The 16,816-nt window shown below is 47.4% G+C and overlaps 1 protein-coding gene across 1 annotated transcript in view; it reads right to left on the bottom strand.

Moving 5' to 3' along the window:
• The window catches only part of KCNH1 (potassium voltage-gated channel subfamily H member 1), a 140,459-nt gene that overhangs the window by 47,993 nt on the left and 75,650 nt on the right, over nt 1-16,816 (bottom strand). Inside the window, exon 7 of the mRNA XM_078602668.1 lies at nt 12,716-13,145. Coding sequence (XP_078458794.1) covers nt 12,716-13,145 — 430 coding nt within the window. The remainder of the gene's footprint in view (nt 1-12,715; nt 13,146-16,816) is intronic.

The following is a 16,816-nucleotide window of genomic DNA, read 5'->3' as shown; positions in this document are numbered from 1 at the left end:
GGTGGCTTGTGGATTCTACACACTCAGTCGGGCACTGTCTACCCCCCTCCCCCCCGTGTTACCCCCGCCGTCAATATCTGTTCCACCGGGAATAAAAGATCGGTCCGCCGAGGAACCAATATTCAGGAATATTAGTTTCCCTTCTGGATGTGTAGCTCCTTAAAGTAGAGTAACCATTTGCATACATGTCTACATCTGTGCATTTTCGACTAAAACCAAAACATTAACTTTATGAACTTGCCTAGTTTGCTTTCAGCCTGGTTTAGCTTTGCAAATCATCTGTTGGGTCCTAACTTGTGTTTACCAATGTAGCACATAACCCCGAACGGTAGCCCATAAACGTAACCACTCACCCATAATCCATAACCACTAACCCATAACCCTAAACACTCACACAAACCATAACTCAAAACCCTAACCACTCTCATTTTCTTAGGTTTTTTCGGTAAAGTCACGTAGGTACTTTTATTAATTTGAATGTTTTACCTACGTGACTTTACCGAAAAAACCTAAGAATATGAATCCTTGCAGTCACAAAAGCTTCAAATCTAGGACCTCACCACTCTCCTTAACCATAACACGTGAACCTAACCACAAGACTCTAATGATAGCCCAAAGGGAACACGAGAAACCCTACCATCGACATTGAGCACTCAGTTCTCTCATTGTCCATCATCGTCGTCGTCGTCGTCAGCTATGATCAATCCACTGCTGGATGAACGGCTCCCCCTGGCCGCCACCACCTCTCGCAATCCCACGACGCAACCATCCGTACAGCCACCTGCACACGAGCTCGCTGCGCACCATCTTCTCGTAAGGCATCCAGTGGGACGCGTTGCCACTCCTTGGCTGCCACTCCGCTATTGTTGTTGGCCACCGTCCATCATCCCTTCCCGTCCGGCCCAAGCCCACTTACTTCTCCTTAATAGTTTGGATGATGCCATTAAACCCTGCGTATATATTCTCCTCCGTGTGTTCCCTCACTGGCAGCGCAGCCCATAACGAATTCTGCCTGGGCAAACCAACAACACACACACACACACATTGTCCCAACCTTTAATGACCGGTGATGTATCTGAGCTGACGTGCTCTGCACGGTGGAATCTGCCTCGACTGAGAAATAAAAAGCGGCGTCTGCAGTCCCCCGCTGTAGGTCAACCTTCTGATAGCGTGGAATAAAAAGTCCTCTTGACTCTTCACCGGGGGGGGAGGAAGGGGGGGGGACACATTTTAATCTCAACGCGTGTCTCTTCTGTTGCGCAGGTGTATTGCTCCAGCGCCACCCGTGTACGCTCTGGCGCGTGCGCGGCTGTAACGAGCGCTGCGTTCGTAACGCGAGCGCTGCGGCGGGCGTGCCACGCGGCGCTACAAACGTCGTGACGTCCATGCGCAAGGAGCGTGGCAAAAAAAAATTTCTAACGGTAATGTAAGCACCGACTCAAACACACTCTCCAACGAACAGCAACAATGAAAAAAAACAGATTCGTCAATAACAATGGCCTTAGAAGAAATCAAATATATCATAGGCGACCTTCTCAGGCAACGGGCCCCTTCTGCCTACATTCTCCAATCAAGGTGTTTTGTTTAGTGCAGTTCACGTGCATGCACGGCCCTTTTGCGAATCCACCGCTGGATGATCGAGGGCGTCTCCACGGCGTGTGGGCGGTGCGGGGTTGTTTGGCCATACTTCACCACGCCGGTCAGTGCAGGTTACTGACAATGGGGAGCGTAGACTTTGCAGCATAGCACGCTCTAACAATGCAGTATGCTGCACTTCTCCCTGCTGCCAAATAGCCATTCTGGCGACCTACAGCACCTGCTTTATGCGTGATGGTTACCCATCCAAGCACTATACAGGCTCAAACTTGCTTAGTTTCCGAGATCTGACGAGATCGGGGTGCATTCTGGGTGATTTTGTCACACTTCGGTTCAAGTCTGATTTATTGTTTACATGCACGTTGCCACCTCCGAGCTATAAAAAAAAAACAGGACACATAATGGGAATAAGAATATCGCACAACACTGAAAGAGTGGGGGGGGGACTACGTGTAAATGCATTTCCTTGAGTGCTGGATTATTAAACAACTGACAAATGCCAGGACTTGTAATGCTCCAGGAAGACATTTTCTGGACACCTGTTTCAAAGAGAGAACAATCCTGGGAACGCCAGGACAGGTGGCAACCTGTAAGTGTGTGCGTAACCACATACGTGTGTGTTTTGAAGTCCGACAGTGAAGGGGTTAACTTTGCATTCATTCATGAGTCAAGGGGACAGACAGATGCAGCAGGCCGTGAGCCAAAAGCTTTTGTGAGATGAGATCACAAAAGGTGGAATGGAGAAACTTGGGCAACTGAAAGCCACGGACACCGTAGAGGAAGCGGCTACTGGGTGACCTCACAAAGACATTCAAAATTGTCCAAGATATTTCTCGGATGCACAACGTTCCACGTTTATACGAGCCGATAGATTTGTAAAAGCCCAAGCGTTGCAAGCCCCATGTTCATTTACTTCGAGCAGTGTCAAGCCTTGCGTTCACTGCCACAAAGCCATGACAATTTTTCAGACACCAGAGCTGACTCGCTCCGAGCAGTGGCAAACGCTCTAATGAAATGTTAGAGTTACGATCAAATATGCCATTTTTGTATTGCCTATTTGCTGAATTGCCCAAATACACCCATAGGCTTTTGTTGTCGTTGTTCTTTTACGCTCAGGATAAAACATGACTTCAGTACAACTAAAAGCCAAACTCAGCTGAAGTTATTAACATCGTCGGGCCTTGAACTGCAAATGCAGGCAAAAAATGCACGCATGAACACACTTTCACTCGAGGGTAAATCGCGACTGGATCGTTAAAGCAACTTCAAGAGAATTGGAAGCCCAGAACCGAACCCCGTGGCACCAGCAATAATGTACTGAAATATATAGATGTCATGCCTTCCTTCGCCACTCACTGTTGCTAATAAACATGATTTAAGTATTCATGGGGCACCAAAGGACATCATCTCCCGCGGTAGTTTATGGCCGACAGTGTCAAAGATTGTGCTTGGATCCTATAACCATTGTTGACAAGTCCGCGAGAGGTGAGATGGAATCCTCGCAGGGATTTGTTTTCGCTACATTTTTTAAACAATATTAAATTACCAAGTTCTACGCTGGCAGCGTTCGGGAATTCAATGCTTATGAAAAGCAAATGGCAGAAAAATCGTGCATACGCATGGATTCTATTATGCTATCCAATGCACATTGGTGCTTGCAGAGAATTTAATCAGCGATGATAATGGTAGCACTCGCGGCAGGCACGCACGCAGGAAGAGGTATATCCGTTAAGCCGGTTCTACACCAGAGCAAGTAGACGCACAACCAAGTCGCTCTCAAGATGGCTCAACTTCATCGCCTCCAACCGCTTTCTCCACATCTTAGCAGGCAGCTGCGCGACAAGGAAATTAAACTGCACATTCAAGATTGTGACGAACAATCATAGTTCGCAAATGCGCACTCGATGAATTGCGTCGCCACTAGTCCATCTCTATTGCAAGAAACTGGTTGCACAGCTGCGAGCAACTGGTGGCAGAGACTCGTACCTGGTGGCAGAGGCTCGGACATTTAGTTGCGTGCAACCAAGTTGCGCTACGGATCTGTCAGGTGTGGACCTGGTTCAAGCTGCAAGGAGACGACGCAGCTTGGGTAGCGGCTCTGCCGGGGAGACGGTGCTCACCTCGACGGCCGGCAGAAGTTCACTGGCTCTGTAGAGAGAGAAGTGTGTGTGCGCCCCGTGCATTTCATGCGGGGAGCAGTGGCACACTGCTTAATTGCACTGCACTCTGCATCTGGTGACCTGAGTTCAATTCCCGGCCATGACCAACATCAGTGGCGAATAATATCTGAGCCGGTCCAACCACCCCCACACCTCTCCCCCCACCCCCCGTCTTCACCATCCAGTCTGGTCAAGTATGATTAAATAATTTCTGGTGTGGAGAGGTCTTCATCCAGCAGTGGACAAAGGCTTGTGAGAATTACCTAAAATCTGTGTTTCAGCCACCTGTTATAAAGCACAGTTGTCAAGTGTAGCAATGCATGTTCTCAGGTCGCTAATGACTGCACAGAAAATAATATAAAATGTGGTCTTCCACTTAATTCACTATATTCCACATCCCGGGAATAAAACAACCATTTGATTTTGATTGCCACTCTTTGAAAGGCATATGGAAATGTGTGCTGCCTGGTGTGGGTTGTGTGTAACTGATCGAAGGGACTTCAGAAATGGTTCTCGATCAGCTTCTCTTCTGGGGCTGTTTCTTTGGCAGAGAACACGGAACTCCCCGCTGAGAAAGTTTGGAATGGAAATCTCTCCGTCTCATGACTACCTTAATAACACAATTTGAGTGACATTGAAATGTAAAAAGTTCAAGGAATTTAAATGAAAAAGTGACTTTTAAAAAATTACATAATTTCTATTAAACTTGGCATACTTCTGATGTCTACACGAAAATGAAAACTATTGTTAAGGCTTAAACATTGATGATATGTTGTTCATACAATGCTTTATTTCCGTGGCTCGCAAATTGCTTACCAAGCAACACTGGTAGTAATCGCAAGGCCACAGAAAGAGGTTGGCGAAACTGTTTAAGATACTGGACTACTTGTTTAGAGTACTTGATTATTAGGTTTTTTTTTTATTCATTCACTGGTGCACGGTAGCTCGCAAAACGGTTTCGAGTGCTGACCGTGGTCTGCCGTTCCAGAAAGGTTGGGAACCACTGCTCTAGGTGAAGTTAAAGGTGCAGCTGTCTCTTGCCACTACTGATGGAAAGGCCTCTACGAGAAAGGCCTCTACTCGTTGGACCTCTACTAGATGGGCCTCCATGAGAAATGCCTTGGAAGAAGTGGGAGTACCCACACTTCATACCACCACATGTGACCAGCCGATCGACTGTTGTGTACCTGTTTATACTGCTGGGTGCATTTACGTTATCTATAGCTTTAGTAAGGCTATTATAGAAATTGTAATTGTAGAACCGGCCCGTTGGGGCAACAGTAGCAGACGTGTCTCACAATTGAGAGAGTACCCGTTGAAGCCCTGGTTAGAGATCAGCTTAGCCAATCATCCTTTCACGGTTGATGAAAGAAATACCACTTCGTGAAAAAATTAACAGTGGTCATCCTAAGAAAACAATTGCCCCTATCATAGGAACGCGGGATTTCCACCACTGGCTCAGGGCTGTGAAGAGGAAATTGGCACCAACTAATGCTCAATCCAATGAGATTTTTCATTTGAATAGTCTTCACGTATTTATTCCCATCCACGAAGTCATTTGTAGCCATAGTTAGATTTTTCAGGATCTGCATGGGAATTATTGATCAATTCCAATTCCCTACAGTGACGTTAATTGGAATTGAGACATTAATTGCTCTTGTATTCGCAAACGTAATTGAAACTGTGCCTCTATTATTGTAACAAATGGATTGCAGTGTAATAATTGACTCCCAAATCTGTTATTTACAAAGGAAAGGGTGGGGGGGTACAACGACTAGCCTAGACAAAAAAAACACAATCTCAATTTAGTTTTATTTAAATAACACTGGGTTCGTTTTGGTAATCAAAACACAATCGTAGGACTAATCCAAAAGCCTAGAAAGAATGCACATTATCTCTGATCCTAGAAAAAGCAGATTTCCGTGAAATGTGATCAAGCGTTGCTATTGAATTACACAACACAAATACCCTTAAATAGACAGAAATTCAATTACGCCCTGGGTAACGTACGGCGGCTGTTACTTTAGAAGGACGACCCACAGGCCCAGTGATTTTTTTTCAAAACACAATCTCAATGTAGTTATATTTAATGAAAAATGCATCTCAAAGTGCATGATAATAATAATCATCTTAAAAAATAAAACCTGCAAGTGTTGAAAAAACGCAGGGAAAAACTATACAAACGCAAGTAACATCACAAAGGCCAGAGCTATCAGATATACACCTCAATTCTAATTACCACTATAATAAGCCAAGAATGTGTCCCGCGCGTGACGTCACTCCACATCAGGCCCACGCCCCCACGTGACGTCACTGCACATGAGGCTCAATCATCGCCCTCGTGAATATTCATGAGCGGGTGGATTTTTACACTAACGCAGAGGAAGGTCGTGCTGAATTAAACTATTTATTACGCAAAATCGCTTCAAATATGACGTTTCTTTACAGAAAGTGACGGTAAAAAATAAATCTACGCAGCACAGAGCTACGTCCGTGCGTGACGTCACTGCAAAAGAGCCCCTCCCCTCATTAATAACCATGAGCGGGTGACGTCCCTTCACATGCCGCACCCCTCCCCAACAACCATTAGCGGGTGACGTCACTCCCCATGGGGCAACCCCCCCCCCCCCCCTCATTAAGAAATCTCAGCCCCGTTCCATTTGTCCAGCCTAAAACAAAATAGCGATCCTTTGTTAAACCCCTTCGACATTTTACGAAACTACTCTCCATCAATTGCGCGATTATGTGGTTAAGTAAACGCTGTCACCAGGCGAGCCCACAGCAAAGCCCCCCCCACCACCGTCCGCATTAAGCAGCAGTAGTGGACAAACTGAGTGACCTTCTAATCTGCCAGCAGCAGTGCTTAATATATGGATGGCTGTTATGTCCCCTGCCTCGGCTGTATATTCTACGGTCATTATAACCCCGATACAAGGCGTGCTGCGGCCCAGCGTGGTTCAGTCATTTTTCTGTGCCCACGGCTTGGGGTCAAGAGTCGGCTTAGCTCCCCCCCCCTCCCCTTCACCTCCTCAGCTGAAGGGAAGTCAATGTAATTTTGTAAAACAACACGCAACCGCCGCCTTCGCGAACACATCCCCCCAGCGAACGCCGCTCGCCCTTGCGTCGCCTATCCACGTTTTAGTTTTCAACGAGAACATGGGTAGTTACATTGATTTGAACGTGGGAGAACGTGGGTCCCTTAAAACTGCCGAGGGCTCCACTGCGCCTGTGACGTCACGGCCGGCTCCACGTGCTAATTCTAGATTTGAAGCTTTCGTGACCGCAAGGATTCATATTCTTAGTTTTTTTCGGTAAAGTCACGTAGGTAAAACAATTAAATTATATCCACGTGCTAACCCAGCCGAGGGGATCCCTTGGCAAGAGAGAGCCCCGCGGTCGAGCTGAGGAGGCCGCGTGGCTAGTCTACAGCCCGCCTGTAAAGCTGCTGAACGACTCTCGGGGCCGAGGTTGCAATCCGGCCAAGCCGAGGTTTTAAGTGGTCGTGGCAACGCAGCGAAAATGCCGTGACCCGACCGGTCATGAGGCACGGTGCCACACTTCGCTGCCCGTTGACCTTCGCCACCCACCCCTACCCCCGGGCACTGTCGTGCAACGCGCGGGGGGACCGTACCGTAACTCACCGCGACGAACCTCCCCCCCCCACCACCTCAAACCCTTCCCCCACACGATGAGTCAAAATATTCTCTTTGGTTCTTTCGCTAAATACTCGTAGGCTTTTTCGGTAAAGTCACGTAGGTACAATAATAATAAATAATAATATTTTTATATATTTTTTATTTTTCTTTATTTTTTTTACCTACGTGACTTTACCGAAAAATACTAAGATTATGAATCCTTGCAGTCACGAAAGCTTCTAATCTTTCGGTAAAGTCACGTAGCTAGAAACAAATATGGCTGTTATGTCCCCTACCTACGTGACTTTACCGAAAGAAGCAAAGAGTACGGATTCCTGCACTCACGAAAGCTTCAAATCAAGTCAAAATATCCCTCTGCGGGCTGCACGTGCAGAGCGTCACTCTGACGCGCTCGCAACGGAGCACGGAGAGAACGGTGACGCGCACCCGCGTCTCCGAATGGCTGCCCGTTTTCACAGGACGGCCGACCGCACGCGCGTTTGCAAAAGTCGCGGGCAGAATCCCTTGCGAACTCCTCCGCAGTTTGGACGTGATCCGAGCAACGTCTCTGCTTTGGCCACACGGCATTGGCATTTTGTTGCGGGCGGGTTGGTGTCGCCGCGGCCAAGGTGAGCCTGCCTCTCCCCACTAAGAGGTAATATTTCACACGAAAAAATAGGCAGCACAGTACACACAACCTGGGGTGACCCGTGTGAGTAAGAAGTAGTCTTGCGCACCGCCGTGTTACGCCACTTTGAATGCAGCCAACGAAGTGTGCGTGGTAATGGCACAACAGCAGCGTGCGGTTCCGCGCTGTGCATCATCGCGAAATAATACACGTACAGAATGGATTAGTTTCTAAATATTGTAACGCGTGTACCGTATGCATCATCGTCAAGACGACAAATATGTGAATGAAATGTTACTTAATTTTTCTTTCGTGCGTCCCCCCCCCCCCCACAGTTTTTTTTATCCCGATTGCGCGATCAGCATTGTGTCGTGAGATGACAGAGAAAAATATTTATTACCGAGCAGCCAAACCAATATGTCGTACTTCTGAAAGCTGCGATTTAGACAAATTAAGTACAAAACTAAGTTTAATATGATGGGGGTTTTTTTCTGCAGTCATTGGACTGATGCCATTTACTCGTGACATTTGAGCATCTGGTTTAAACTAATGAAATGTAATAAATGGTTATTAATGGTTCAACTAAGAAAAACTATGTGGCACGAGTTCCAGCATATGATTTGGATGAATATGAATTGCTATGAAATATGTAATCATTGTAAGATTGTAAAGACATACTTAGGGTAACCGAGCAGCATTAAAAAAAAATTCTTAGGCAACGGTCATTCTAATATATTTTCTTAAACAGAGGCTTTCAAAATTTGCGGTATAATGGCTGTGAAGTCAGGGCGGATTTTATTCCACCGGTGTTCACCGTGGCCATTCACACAGAAAATTAATTGTTACCAAGGCACAAACAGAGAGTAATGTAATTTACTCTCACGAACCACTCCACTGCTTTTTCTAATGGTTTTGCACTCAAGTGAACCATGCATTGGGCAAGGTAAAAATATCAACGACATTTAAGATAATATAACAATCTGACCTAATTCTTTTTGCAAATTGTTTTTGAATTGGGAATTCAGATTTGTTTGGGTCACAGCGTCACTGTCAATGGAGCCTTCACGATGCCAGCCGTTGTGTTTATTAAACGTCGCCAATGTTGTATAATTGCATGGGCGGTTATTATTCATTTTTATGGTACAATGCTCTTTGCAGGTGTGGACCATTCTCTATAAATTATATTGCAGCTGCGCCGGTGCTGTGTGCGAGCCCTACTCATTGTGCCGAATAATCTATTTGCTAAATAAAATATTCCACGGTTGTGAAGTTTTTATGCTTTGCTCACGCAAAAAAAACAGCCGACTTTTTAGTGGCACTCGTAAAGCTGAAAGTGAAAGGCTGTGGGCTTAATTTTGAGTTGACTACCATTCATATAGTAAATAACCGAACTGATTTAACAACGAAAGACGACGTTTATTTATTTGTTTTGTACAAAATAATGGCTTGCCTCGCAGTCATTTTTCAAACAGATTGTTCTGATGCCCATAACTTCCCATCCCCCCCCACCTCCCCCATTTTGCTTAAACGATGCACATCGCTGGCGAATTGCATTATATGCGGGCAGAGCCTTTAGCCTGTCACATACGCAATTATCTGGAAATTCGTGAGATTGGCAGCTCAGGCATTAATGTCAGATTATCATCGCCTGCAGTGTTGGCGCCACGGCAAGCAAACGTGGGCATAATGGAGGAGATCCTTCCGGGTATAGTAAATCATGTGCCGTCTGTTGTCAAGATATTTTTGATCTCCGTGTCATAACACTCGCCATTATAACCATAATCCCTCATGTTTTTGCGGGCCTTACTTGCAGCCCTGGAAATAGTTGCTTTGCAACATGCCACTGGAATGCCACACCATTGTAATTTATTTGATGTTGATATGACAATTGCAAAAATAAGTAAATTTGTTTTACTTATTTAAATACTGTAAAAACAAAACGAAAAACCTCAGTTCAGTGAGTTTATGAAGCGTTTGGAAGCCTGATTTTTTTGTACCGAGATAAAAATAATTTTTGGGTAAAATAACACAATCATTATCGAGCGTAATTACAAATGTGCATTAGACTAATATTTTGAGATGCCCCATTTTGTTCACTTTGACAAATTTTTTTATTTTGTTTGTATTGTTACCTTTGTCTGTAGGTGCCATTCATGTTCATATTGCTTGTATTATGCACCATCTTAAGATGCTCTCGGTACTTTGATCATTATATTAATTCAAAATCACACAATTTTTTTTACATATTTTTTCATTTTTATTTCAGGGCCTGTTATAAGGACGTGTACACTGCCCATAGGGCTATGTCATCCGTCCACGTTGGTACTTTGCACCGTACGTAGCCCAACGTGCTAATTAGAGGTCCGAGCATTACAGCATGCAGAGCAACAGCTCCAACAGCTACAACGTTGGATGCGGAGCTGCTATAGTCACCTGTCTCATGTGATTATTGACCGTTTGTAGATCTAACACTGACTTAACAGCTTAACGCCAATCATTTTGGTTTTCACTCAACCGCTGATGGCAAAATACTAACGTTTAAGGCATGATATCTCAGTGCTGTATCTTACATGTCAATTTGACCATCGATATTATCCATAAAGCAACACTGAATCTCAGGAACAGAGTGCACACCTTGTCAGATAAAGGAGATTTGTTCACACCACTCACATAAAATATATATTTTTATAAGTATTCGATTTTTTTTCAAATCCATCTGCGGGGCAAAACTAAAACCGCGCCTGTTAAATCTGGAAAACTTTTGCGCAATATAATCCGAGCCTGTCTTGTTAATATTTACCACCCCGCGGTGGTCTGGAACAATCTGCCAACTAAAGTCTGGTCAGCTGCGACAATCGGTGTCTTTTAAGACCGACCTAAGAACATTTATTTTCTCTTCTGTCTAGTTTCATTGAGTTTAATTTTGTCAGTGCCCTCCGTGATTCCGTCTGAGTTTTTTTTTTTGCTGAATACGGTCACACGTTACGAATCTTGGATTGATTGATAAAATGGCGTGCGATCGTTAGGGCAATTGTTAACATCCATGGGGTGTTTTTTTGCACAATTTAACAAGGGGACACAGGTGGAAGGCGGTGGACAATTCGTACTATAAATTCTAATCCTCTAAGATATTTATCGGAGGTAGTAAAATGTAGACAAGCACCTTACTCGCTCTGCGCACAGCCCCATTCTACACCGATCCCTCCAATCGCGTACATTAACCCGAGCATGTGGGGAGCTGGCTCAACGTGAGAAACATTACTTTGTAACGATGATGATCGTGTGCGTAGTGCTGATTAGCACGTTGAAAGGGAACCACTTCTCCCACAATCCTAGATCAGTTTGTCTTAATTACTGCTCACCTTCCCAACGCCGTTTGCAAAGGATGTGTCAAGGGACGCAATTGCTGCGTTAATGTTTATAAATGTGCCGACTGCATTGGCGATAAGCACAGCTGGAGTCGTGCGAGCAATTCCACGAGGCAAATGACACAGTCCAATTGTTGGGGGGGCGGGGGGGTTTGTGCATGTGCTCAGTTTTTGATGTCAATAATTATTGTGTTGTTGCGTGCATTGTACAAATATTCATAATCCACGTTTTTGGGTTTAGATCGCGTTATTTATAAATGTGTCGTAACCCTCCACCACCCGACACGGCCAATCAGTAAAAAAGTGTCACGTTGACAAAAGACAAATTAGTTCACTGCTTTAGCCCACCGGTGTGTTGAAGCGCGAAACCACAACATTTACAATTGGCCGTGTCGGGTGGTGGAGGGTTACGATACATTTATAAATAACGCGATCTAAACCCAAAAACGTTGATTATGAATAATATTGGTCGCGAAAGCCTACGTGTTAAATTGTACAAATAGTTAGCCGAAAGCCATGAAGACATCTGTGTTGTATTTTTTGAAAGTACAGTTTATGTAAGGAATTAAAAAATGTTACAAAAAAATTAAGCCATGCTGACATTTTCATTCTGGAAGGGCTGCAAAGGTTCATCAATTCATAATAATAAGAATTTACATCCCTGTCGTAAAACGCTGCTGGATGAAGGCCTTCCCCCCCCCCCCCATGCTTGTCGGTCATGGAAGCTTTTGCCCATATTTCACCACGATGGTCAGTTGCCTGATGATGAAGGAGCCCAGGACGACATCACCACTGATGTTTGTAGCCGTGGCCAAAAAAGGTGAAGCTCGGGTCGCCGGGCTCACAGTGCGGCACGCCGACCACCACTACGGCCACCCCCCCCGCCCCCCACAATTCCATACGTGGATGAAACTAATCGTATTGTCTGCGGAGTACGGTGAAGCCGTGGGCTCATATTATCGTACATTTTTATGACGTTGGCAAGATAGCAAACACAATCACACCGCTAATGTCATTTAAAAAATGCAACGCAGCGTGTTGTTGCATACGCTCGCGCATTAAGGAATGACATTGTGCAGAGGGTGCGCGACATCGCCTCCAATTCTCGCTAAATACATCATTGCAGCCACAACACGTGCGTCTACATCGAGCAGGTGGGCGGGATCCTGGATATTGGCGACTGCGTTTTGGCACAAGCCGTCGGGGGGCAGGGAGGGCATGGGAGGGGGCAGGGGGGGGGCAGCTGAAGGGGGCACGGTTGGAGGGGGGGGTATGGGTTAGGCAGTGGGGGAGGAGGGCACGGGCCGGGTCACGCGTTTGGTCACTCACATCCGGTCATCATCATGGCGATGGCGAAGATCTTCTCCCCGTCGGTGGTGGGCGCGATGTTGCCGAACCCCACGCTGGTGAGGCTCGTCATGGTGAAGTAGAGCGACGACACGTAGACCGAGCGCTTGGAGGGGCCACCCTCCCACTGCGTGCCGTTGCTGGCGTTGAGCCGGTACGGCTGGCCCACGCTCTGGCCCAGCTGGAAGAGCCACGAGTGCGTGCGGATGCTGCGGCGCTCCTCGTCCACCACCTCGAACTCGCCGATGCTGTACCAGATGCAGGCGAGCCAGTGCGCGGCGAGGCCGAACACGCACACGAGCAGCACGAGCACGGCGGCGCCGTACTCGATGTAGTGGTCGAGCTTGCGCGCCACGCGGCCCAGCCGCAGCAGACGCACCACCTTGAGCGAGCTGAAGAGGCCGCTGATGCCCTGCGCGACAGGTGGGTGGGGGGGGGGGCACGGTAGAGGAGCTTCGGGACGTGCGGAAAAGGACACCGGCGCACGGAGGAGACGGACGGATCCTGCCGTAGAGCGCCGACGCAAGGCTGTTGTCGGTTCTGGGGGCTGGAGCGAGGGTGGTGGTGGGGGGAGGTTTGGCGACCAAGTTGGTGCGAGCGAGTCGCACCTATGAATTAGGCCGAGTGCGCCGCGGCGAAAGGACGGTCGTAATGATCTCGCCCGAACCGCTTCGTCTCTCTCCTCCGGGTTGTTTTCTCGTTTAATTCGAGGCATTCCCAGCAATATCGGCGGCGGTGACTCGTTGGAGAATCCCCAAGGGCAGACGATAAAATCTAAGGATAGGGGGAGCAAAGGAATAAAATGCAGGTCCTGTGCCCTGGTGCGAGTGCAAATTGGAAAGGTCACGCGCGTGCCCCTAGGCATTAGGGACAGGCGAGAAGGAGGCTAAACTCAGCCCAGAGTCGCCCTCCCACTCGCTCGCTCACTCGCTCGCTGGCTCGCTGCAAGTCCCCGCCTGACGGCATAATCGTGACCCTTCGTCTGGCAGCTTGGAGGACACCCACAAATGGTCCGCAACGCACGAACGTGCCGGCGGTGGTGTGCGATGAGCACAGTGGGCGAGCGGTGGCAAAGCGGTTGGCGCGCTGCGCTAAGAACCCGGCGACCCGAGTTCGATCCTCGTTCATGGACAACACCGGTGGGGATATATCTGAACCGGTCCTGGGCCTCCCCTAAGACGACTTAGCTTCAAATGAGTAGCTGTTGTAGTATGTAAACATTGCCACTGAGGGAGACAAAGGCGGCCGGGCGTGGTGCTGGCCACCCACCCCCTCGTGTGTGCCATGCAGCCCCATCATAGGTTCTACTCGCTAAGAGCACTTCCCCCAACAGTCTATTACAGGTGATGGGGGGGGGATCTTTGGGGAAGATGCCACAAAGCATGCACCTGAAGTGCCGCGTCATTCAGTAGGAGTGGGATCGACGACGACCCGTTAGCTCTGGGATGAGTTTTCGCGGTCGTGCCACGCGTTGTTCGGCATGACGTCTGACGTTTCGCCCCACGTGCCGGAAGCATTCTTCCAGACATCGTTGCCGAGCGACACGCGGAACGATCCGGAAACTCGCCAGAGAGCCCTAGAGCGCAACAGCATACCCCTACGGGGATGGCTACATATTTTTTTTCGTAAAATACGATCATCATAAAGAGCAAAGTTCGTTTTTCCACGTACAACTAAATAACATTTCCTTCCACCAGCCTAAGGACCCATGTTTTCCAGCAGCGCTGGTTGCGGAAAACTAATTTGGACTTTTAGAGATTCATCAACAGTCAGGCCCGGTCCAATATCATAAATCCGTCCGTCCCCTTTGAAGGCACCTGCCATTCTTTTCACGAAAGCCACGAAACCCCGACGGCAATCCGCCACAAAAATCCCTGCCGAGCTTACCGATGGCGTGTCCCATATCTGCGTGGGTGTGGGGGTACGATTGTCCGTGAAAGACTTTCAATGGAAATACAATTGATCATCGATTATCCAGCTTCCAATATTATCCAGCGGTCCGAGGCCGATCCGGCAAAACCGCTCCGGCAAAACTGCTCCAAATGGCCTACTAGTCCGTCAATCGGCACCATGTGCATGAAAAAAAAAATAGTAGCTCTGCTTGATTTCAGTGTTAAATATTATTTAAAATACATTATACACTACATGCAATGTAACACATGGAAATACTGCACGTATACACATTACCCCATTCATAGTCTTCGAGATTGGAGAGTGGTAAGTACGGTACAGTAAATACAGTCACTTTTGAAAGTAAGATATTTATTTGTGTCTATATGTATCTTTTTATGCCAATTTCACATAGTAAACAAATGTAAAACACGAAAACATAACAACACCTAAAAACATGTCATACAAGAATGTACAAAAATAAGCTATTTTAAATCATGACGAGTATTGATTATCCGGCGTTTTTTTAAATCCGATGCCCCCCCCCCCCCCCCGCGGAAGCCGGTGGATATAATCGATGATCTGCAGTATGTTCATCAACGTTTGTGCAGCCAGGTAGGCACTGGTTGCAGCGAGAGCCGCACAAGATGATCAGGGTTACACCCCCCACGTGCGTACATTGGCTCGTGTCTTCTGCATACCGCCGTGCCAACATGTATTTGCACACACAACAAAAAAAGATCCCCCGTGTAGCCTTAACAGACTGTTGGGGCAAGTGCTGTTCGCGAGCACCTATGAAGGCCGGAACGGTACACGAGGGGGTGGGTGGCCAGCACCACGCCCGACCGCCTTTGTCTCCCTAGTGGCAATGTTTACACACCGCACCAGGTACTCATTTGAGGCTGAGTCGACCTAGGGGAGGCCCGGGACCGGTTCAGATAATTGTCACTGATGTTGGCAGTGCGCGGGAATCGAACCCGTGTCGCCGGGTTCGTAGCGCAGCGCGCTCACCGCTACACTACCGCTACCCACACACACTTGACAATCGTAATAAACTATTTACGGTGCGTGCATATTCCACGCATTGGAAGCTCGGAGACGCGAAGCCGATGCTTTACCGTGCTCGTCAGCGTGGATTGCTGAAGTTGGGGAGGGGGGGGGCGCATAGACAAGGCGAGCAAAGAAGTAGAGTACAACAATCAATATCGCAGCGCTGCCCTCTGCTGCCCACAGCGTTGCCCCGCAGTCTACAGCAACCAGCTTATGCACGGCGGTCACCCATCCAAGCACTATCCAGGCTCAATTCAGCCTTGGCTTCCGGGTGAGTTGAGTTCGGGCTAGGGTTAACGAATCGCAGGCTTCCTTAATGCAGTCTCTAGCCTGCGTGTGGTGCTTTTTTTATTGCAATGCCCAAACAAGAATTCGTTTTTCTAATTTTAATGAGGGGGTGGGGGGGGGGGTGCGGAGTAAGGGGTCACGGTTGTCTTCCTGTGTACCGTGCGGTAGTTGTTCCAAGTGCACACAAACAGCACGTTCGGTGGATTAAACGCACGTTTGGATATGCATCACGGCGCTATACAGACACGTATTTGACTGTCACCTCCACATAAATTACGACCCACGAAACTAAAGCTATCGCTTTTAAAATGTCCTAAAATGCATCTGCCAATAAAAACAGAGTGTTATCCTGTCAAGCGTAAGAGGTTTTTAGAGTGTCCGACTTTACTGTGGCTTTAAAAAAAGAAAATCCAGTTGTCAGTGCGCCACCGTTCACATTCAACGGTTTTTATTTTTTTCCACAGCGGGTGGTTTTGGGTTAAGTCGGTGGAACGGTGAGAAAAAAAATGTCGCGAGCAACGGCAACTTTGGTGGAAAGTCATTTTACAGCACCTTAATTGAAGACGTGCACGCAACTCAATCGAGAACAAAATTAAAGGCTGCGACGATACGAGTGATGCGTAGCTGCATGGCACTCTCTCCGATTTCAATGTAAATGCATTTCAGACAAGGACGGTGAAAAAAAAAACATTGCACGTGCGTGGAATCTGTCAGGCTTTTCCAACATGAATTGGAAGTATTGTATTCGCTTGTCCTCCAAAGTATTCAATTAGCGATAACGGCCGTTACCCTTTCCAAGCCACAATATCGACATGATGCCACGCGTCATGTCTGCACGGGGAAGTACGGCACGCG

This window comes from Lampetra planeri, chromosome 18, assembly GCF_965212315.1.
Source record: "Lampetra planeri chromosome 18, kcLamPlan1.2.h2, whole genome shotgun sequence".
In the NCBI taxonomy this organism is placed as follows: domain Eukaryota; kingdom Metazoa; phylum Chordata; class Hyperoartia; order Petromyzontiformes; family Petromyzontidae; genus Lampetra; species Lampetra planeri.
Note: the sequence above shows the minus strand (reverse complement) of the source record. Positions and strands in the feature narration are given on the sequence as shown.